Consider the following 7,706-nt stretch of genomic DNA (forward strand, 5'->3'; position numbering starts at 1 on the left):
AGAAGAAGAAGAAGAAGAAGAAGAAGAAGAAGAAGAAGAAGAAGAAGAAGAAGAAGAAGAAGAAGAAGAAGAAGAAGAAAATCAACTAACTATAAAGAAATCGGTTTGGAGGGAGGGAACGGGCGTCGTTGCCCTGGGCACATAGTAATTATATTCAAGCGGGGCACTTCTCTTTGCGAAGTGAAGACGCTTCTCAGCTACAGAATTTAAGCTTATACAGGGAGCCCACTGAACTGATCCCAGAAAACGGTTCCTTCCTTTTCGTAATCCCTCCCTGCTTATTTTAGCCACTTCTCCACCCCGCCGGGAATACCATCCAGATCTTAGAACCAGGTAGATCTGACGTCAAGCGATGGCTTTCGTCGATTTGACGTGTAAACACTCATTTCCATTCCGGCTGGCAAGGGCTGGGGCTCCACTCCGCTTGGAGACTGGAGCACAGAACTGAGCCCTGGCCGCCGCCCGCTCGCTCTCCTCTCGCGCCTCCTAGCTCCGAGCCCAGCGAGCGTCCGGAGCCCCGGGGTGCGAAGGACGAGCCTCTGGCTTCTGTGGCCTCTGAGCGGTCTTTCCTTCCCACTTGGTGAGCCAGCCAGCGGGGGAGCCATGGACCCGAGAGCTTGGCCTCTGCACCGAGCGGCTTTCGCCCTCCTTTGCACTTGGTGTGCACTGACCGGCGTGGGAGCCAAGAGGCAATTTGTCAATGAATGGGCAGCCGAGATCTCCGGGGGACCCGAGGCAGCCTCGGCCATCGCGGAGGAACTGGGCTATGACCTTCTGGGCCAGGTAAGAGTTTGCACTTTCCGAAACTTTCTGGGGCACCAGGGCCTGGTGGGGCTGGGGCGCGGTCCCCCAGGTGGCATTCCAGGTGGCCCTCCCCAGCGGGCGCCGTGTGTGGCAAAGGGCAGCGGCTGGTCCCACTCGGGCCCCCGGAGGGGAGCCGGGAGCGCGAGCTGGCATTATTCACACTTAGGGGAGGAGCACTCGGCAAAAGGCAGCCGCTGCAGCTCGGTCTGGCTAATTCTTCCTGCTGTCCGCTCGGGAATTTAAATTTGTTCCCGCGCGATACAGGGCAGGGAGTACAAGAGAAAGCGAGGGATTCCGCCACGCTCGCGGGTTCGGGGAACTTGCGGTGCACCCAGCCGTCAGCATCCCAGCGCCCCGGGAGTGACGGCGCGCTCCCAGCCCGGCACTCGCGGGTCTGCGTCAGGAGCCCGCAGCTCCCTTCTTTTCAATATGGCAGCAGCAACAGCAGCAGCAGCAGCTCCGAGTCCCCAGGCCGGGGAGGAGGCAGCCTTCGGCGTGTCGGTGGGCAGCCCCCGGGGCAAGCTCAAGGCGGTCAGAGGTCGCCAGCCGCAGGGGCCCGAGGCTGTGGGCGGCCAGGGTGGGCTGCGGAGCCAGCCGAAGGGGTGGGAAGGGGTGGGGGGAGACGAACTCACCACACCGGTCCTCAGGGCTCCGGGATTTCCCAGGGAACTTGCCAAGTTCCCAGCGGCCCAACTTTGTTGGACCAATATCTTTCCCGGGGTCAAGCGCCAACAAAGACAGAGGGGGAAGGGTCTATTTCTTGTTTCTTGCTACCGTGATCGTTTCCCCCGGGGTTTTCAAGCTTGTGTTGGAAACTGTTGTCTGTCCAAGTACGGGCTGGGTTAATAAGAAGTGTGCGTGCGTGTGTGTTTAGAGTGGTGGTTATGAAGGCATTAGACAAGGCTGTTTGGGGCAACACCGGGGCACCCCAGAGGGTGGAAGAGCTAAGGTAGAGCTTTTCTCTTCCTTAGCTACAAAGCAAATCCCCTACCCCTTGCCTTCAAAGACGCTGTGCATCCAAGCGGGGGAGTATGGAGTTGTAAAACATTTTGGCGCGTTTTGGGGTTTTTTCCCCCCCCCCTTTTCCTGGAGGTGGTGACAGAGATATTGCTGAAGTATGAGTAATCCGCGTGGGCGTGGGCGACTCCATAGATGGAATCCACTAGGGAATCCGCCTGCACTTGCCAGAGGCTTCTTTCTCCAACTTTCTGAGCCAAGCTGTCTTTGAAATGCCCAGCAGCAAAGCCAGTGCAGACTGACTTTCCAGGTCCCAGGCGGCAGACCCAGCTGGTTGCCTTGCGCGGTCTGTGAAGGGCTTACTGTTAGGGGCTAAGGAACACCGGGAAAGGAAAAGAAACACCATTGAGGAAGTAGGTTTCTGGAGGACAGCGCTGTCTTAGAAGCACAGGATGCAATTCAGGCAGTAATAGAAGGAGTACCTCAGGATTTGTTGATTGGAGGAATGAAGATAAAGGGGGGTTGGAGAGAAATGTAAGCAAGATAGCTTAAAGAAGGGAATATTTACATGGTTTTAGGTAAAAGGGCTACAAAGGTGGCCAGGGAACCATACTGAGGCCATGCCAAGCACAAGGACCAGCGTGTGGGAAAGGCAGGAGTGCCACAGTAAGGCTGCTAGGACGATTGGGAATTGTTGGTGTCAAAGGGAGAGTGAGCAGGTGGAGCTCTATCAGTGGGGAGAGTGGGCATTATGGAAACCTCCTGTGTCCTAGTGTGAAAAAAAGACGTGGAAATGTAATCCTTTATTCCTACGGAAAGGCTCGATGGCACTAGAAACTGTGTGGAAGAAGATTGGGGGAGAAAGAAAAATAAAGCAATCCTTCGTCCTTTTCTCATCTATTAGCCACGATCCACAGCCCCAGCGAGGCCCCCTCCATATGAGAACTGCTTTTCAAAATAAACCCACACTCTAAAACTAAAAAGCAAACCAGCAAAAAGCCACACATCCATATCTCTGGTAGGATTTTCAGAAAAAAGATTATGTGGCCAAAAAAACTTTGAAAACTGTGTCCTGGGATCTCTATTTTCACATGACCTGTGTACTCTATATCTTCTCTAGTCATTTCAAGACTAGAGGTTTTAAAAATATATTTAAAAATATTTTTCTTTTCTTGGAAAGACTAACCGCTTGCTTTCCTGGTGCAGTTTATTGCCTCCCCTGTTCACACTAACTGAGCCTCAGTATTCCAGAATCTCTTCTGGTTTATGGACAAACAAGGTTAATTAAAGGACCAGACGCAAAACCAGGTGAGAACAGAGAGCTATACATTGGTGATTGTTTCCTATGGCTGTTGATCCCTCTCACTAGCTTTATCAAGAACTTATAGCAGATTCACTCCATAAAATTCAGTCGGTTTAGGGTAGAGCCTACGCATCCCTACTAAAAATTTCTCTATAGGATGAGAACCACCCATTTTAAGAATGCACTTCTTAAACCTACTCTCAGTTGTTAGTTTCTTTATTAGAGACATACAAGGCATTTAAAGGAAGTGGTAGACTCCAGTTAAATACTCTTTTCAGTAAAGAGACAGTAGCTTAAAAAAAGAATGAAAATGGTTTAAAATGAGTCAAAGGTATGGGTAGTCTCCCAGACAGGTATGGACACCTCTCCTAGAAGTGTCACACCTCCCCCCCAAATCCTTGAACAAGAGCAAATTCAAGTGGTCAGTATTCATAGCTGATAATAGTCATCCTTATGGATTCAATAATTCCATTTTATAGCAACAATGAATGGTTTTAGCTGAATGTGATCTGGTGGTACAGATCACATATAATATTTTAAAAGTTTCATTGGTTTCCCCAAGTTATTGTTCTTGGAGAGGATGCATTTCATTAAATCAGTGTGTTTTTCTTGTTTGTTTGTTTGTTTGTTTTGAGAAGTTCCTATGTACTGAACATTGTTAGGTTAAAAAAATCCAATATAATTCCTCTAAAATTGTCAAACAGAAGACCCACCTGCTACTCAACCATACTGTGAGCCCAAGTGATTATATACTGCATTCAACACCGGCAGAATAGGGTTGGCATCTTTCTCTATCTTTCTCAGGAAGAAAAATGGTAACTTCAGGTTCAGGAATGAGTAAATAGAAGTGACACTTCTTTTGGAAAGTGGATGTTTATTTTATAACTTTCTCTTATAGATCGGATCTCTTGAAAATCACTACTTATTCAAACATAAAAACCATCCCCGAAGGTCTCGAAGGAGTGCCCTGCATCTCACTAAGAGGTTATCTGACGATGATCGAGTAAGTGCGGGGCCCTGTCTTCGAATCAGTACCCGGATTGCCTGCTTTCTTTAGGATTTCCAACAAGAGCAAAAGCAGTTTGTAAATATGTTTTTTTATTATATAATGACTATTGAGTCACAGTGCTCCTCGTCATAGGATCACTTTCACAGGTAATGATTACAATGTTGGGCTACATTTGTTGAACGAACTAAACGTGTTTGTGTGTGTGTGCACGCGCAAATTTTTGGAAAATTTGCATGGTCTTTTAATTCCGTGTTTCCACACACCTTTATAAGTCCTTTATATTTTAAGTCCCCTTATATTATCATAGGTCTCCTCTATGAAGTCCCCAATTTATGACATAATCAAGTTACAAGGAACTGCATTTACAGCCATCTGGTTCCATATGTTGGCTTGTTTTTGCACATCTTATTATCAGGATTGTGTGCTACACACAGTGTCGAAGTGCAAAACTCACTGATGTTGTATTCTCAGATGTTCACTTGCACATATTTCTATGTAATTTTTTCAAACCCCACTGGATTTATAAAAATACCCATTACTAAATGCAATAATAATCAAAATAAATATTCAAATTATGTTAGAACTGACTTACACTGAGTTGTCAAAGCAAAGCCTTACTATAAGTCAGGACTACCTGTGTATGTGTGTGTGCATCCATAAATATATATGCAGAAACCAAGCCCACTGCTGTTCAGTTGATATAGACTCATAAAGACCTCATAGGTCAGATTATAACTACCGATAACTTTTCCAAGACTGTGAATCTTTACAGAAGCAGCTGGTGGGTTTGAACTGCTGACCTTCAGGTTTTCAGTCAAGTGCTTTAACCACCGTGCCAGCTGGGTTTCTGGCATACAAATTCAGTGTAAGAGGATGAAAGTGAATTTTGAAAGTCAGGTTCACCAATAACATAAATGTTGAGAATACCGTCAAAGGTTCTAAGTGGTAAAGGAGTTCTGGGAGTGGTGAGAGTTAAGCTTTAGACTACTCTTCACAAGACGAGTAGCTCAAACTCCCCAGATATTTTGAAGGAGAAAGATGAGACTCTCTTCTCTTATAAAGGCTTACAGTCTTGAGAAACAGATGAAACAATTCTTCTCTGTCCTATAGGGTCATTGAGTTGGAATCAACTCAATAAGAGCAGATTTTGTTTGGGCTTTATAGTATACCACAATAGCCAATGGGGGGATGTCACAGACATTTATTAATTTTGCTTTCAATGCCATTTCTGTAGAATGGAAAAAAAATTCTGCTATTTTTGTTCTAGTTGGCTACAGAAGAAATTAATGTTCTAAGCCTATGCCTACAATATGCAACTGTCTTTGTAATAATCATTATATTGTTTGACTCAAAGCATTTGATCCTTTTTTATCTTAGTTTGCATGCAGAATCCGTGATTAGGCAAAACCAGGAAATGCCTAGAATGAATAGGGTGGGACCATTTGAATACATTCTTAGTTCACCTATTGATATTTTGAGATCTATGTTCCAAACCAGCTTACATATCAATAGAAAATTTTGATTCTGCTGAGAATATGTTATTTGCATACACAATGCGACTTTTTCTCAAGAATTCAGCAGATATCATTCTAATGAAAATCTCTGCCTGAACTCTCTATATAAATGTCGCCGAGAGCTAGGGAATTGTGGAATGATCAGAGAAAGAACACATTCTCTCAATTTTCCAGGGAGGAAAAAAGTAAATTACAGTAAAGTGATAGAAATGTTACCATTACATGAAATTTATGAGTTCTGCAAAACAATATCTAGGAGAGGTGGAGGTTTTTTTCTGTTATTGTTCATAACTTAAATTTATTTTTTAAAGTTAAATTATGAGGGAAATATTGGGCCTGAATAACCAGTGTCCAAAGATAAAAAGAAACAACCACATCTGGAAGAAGAACGCCTCATAAGACCATGGACAGCGACAAGCAGCGCTTATACATTAGTTGCTAGGTCCTAGTCAATTGGATATGCGAACTCTGATAGTGGTTAAGCATTGGGCTGTTAACCTCAAGGCCAGTGGTTTGAAACAATCAGCTGCTCCTTGGGAGAAAGATGAGACTCTATTCCTATAAAGAACTACAGTCTTTGGGGCCCACAGAGTTCTACTCGGCCCTGTAGGGTGTGTGGGTTGGAATCAAGTCTATGACTGTGGTCAGAGACCAAAGCAGAAGCCCTGAAAATTATGTTAAATGTTTTTTGTCCAAATGAGGTCCTTTCTGCCCTTGTCAAGATAGATGATTTTTGGACATGAGATCTAAAAAGCCGAGCAACTTTCAACATTGAACGTAGGCTTAATCCTTGAAAAAAGGCAGGAGAAAGATTTTCTTCTCTGTCTCAATGCACGGCAGACATTGCTAAACCAAGAAATCAGAGGGGCCTCCCTTCTCCTCTCTAAAAGAGAACATTGGATAAATTGGAGCATGCCTGTTGTGATTATTCAAAATATCTTCCTAGGATGAACAAAGGCCCCAGCTCTATTCTCTATAGGTCTCCTTGATAATTAATTGATTTTGAAGGAAATTACAAGGAAGAGCAGTTAATAATTTACTGTCTAACATAGCCTGCTACCAAATCAATCTATTATAATCCTAAGAGAAAATTTTATTTTATGGGGAAAAAAAATCCTGGAATCCATAGAAACTTTCAGTGTAAGGCTGTACAGGATAAACTTTAATGTTCTTTTCTGATCAAAAAGATCATTTCCAATTAAACACATAATGCTTATTACATACATAATAGAAAAGTACCACCAATTTTTCTGTTCCATTAGGTCTTCTTGCCTAGCGATTAATACAGGCTTCTGAGTTAATGACATCAATCATAACACTGTTTCATACAATTGGTTGTTTATCTGATCTGTGGCAGAGTGCCTCTTCTAATATTCAATTTTTAAAAACATTGCCCTTGGTTTTAATTTTATTGCTCTCCTTTTTGGTTAGTCATAATAATCAGTTAAATTAGCCCCCTGAAATGCTGTGATAGGCTATCTTCATTAATCTGTTAATGAAGTCTCCAATGTAAGTGACCTTCTCCCCCAAAGGTTGGTACTTGTTCCCATACAGCAGTTTCCCCAATATCAACCCATCCTAAAGGCAGTGTATTCTAAGCACTGAAGTATTTAAAGCCAAAAATAATTAAGCTTGAAAATGTAGGCACTTTAAAATTAAATGATAGTGACTAATGTCTAGGGCACAAGTCCATCCCAATGTTTACGATAGGTTTTCAGCAGATTTTTTAATTGAAAATTCAGGGCAGTCTTACTGGATGGTTTTATGATTTCATTAGAAGTTATATTTCAGGGTTTTTTATTTGTTTGTTTCTTTTGGATGTGACTCACAAAAGCTCTCTCACAAATAATACAGCAGAGAGGATGTGTTTGGGGTAGGAAATGGCCATGGAGCCCCACAAAATCAGACTATGTGACTGTACCTCATAGTGATTATACCCACAAGGCAGCCCTTCACCCTCTCAGGGCCTCAAGTATAATAGCACTATGCCATAAATATAAGGCAGGTAATACTTGTATTGTCAGATTGCCTTGCATAATACATGAGGCTGAATTAATGGTAAGTGCTCGTGGTCAGTAGTGCTCATTCATCACCCCAGAACTGTTTCTCATATTAAATA

The 7,706-nt window shown here is 43.6% G+C and overlaps 1 protein-coding gene across 1 annotated transcript in view; it reads left to right on the forward strand.

Moving 5' to 3' along the window:
* Positions 1–372: 372 nt before the first annotated feature.
* PCSK1 (proprotein convertase subtilisin/kexin type 1) overlaps positions 373–7,706 on the forward strand; it is a 49,484-nt gene continuing 42,150 nt past the window's right edge. The window contains exons 1-2 of the mRNA XM_004703475.2: positions 373–783; positions 3,963–4,067. Coding sequence (XP_004703532.1) covers positions 604–783; positions 3,963–4,067 — 285 coding nt within the window. The 5' untranslated portion in view covers positions 373–603. The remainder of the gene's footprint in view (positions 784–3,962; positions 4,068–7,706) is intronic.

Source organism: Echinops telfairi, unplaced genomic scaffold (assembly GCF_000313985.2).
Source record: "Echinops telfairi isolate 266 unplaced genomic scaffold, ASM31398v2 ScPeMD7_7469;HRSCAF=8507_1, whole genome shotgun sequence".
Classification (NCBI taxonomy): Eukaryota; Metazoa; Chordata; class Mammalia; order Afrosoricida; family Tenrecidae; genus Echinops; species Echinops telfairi.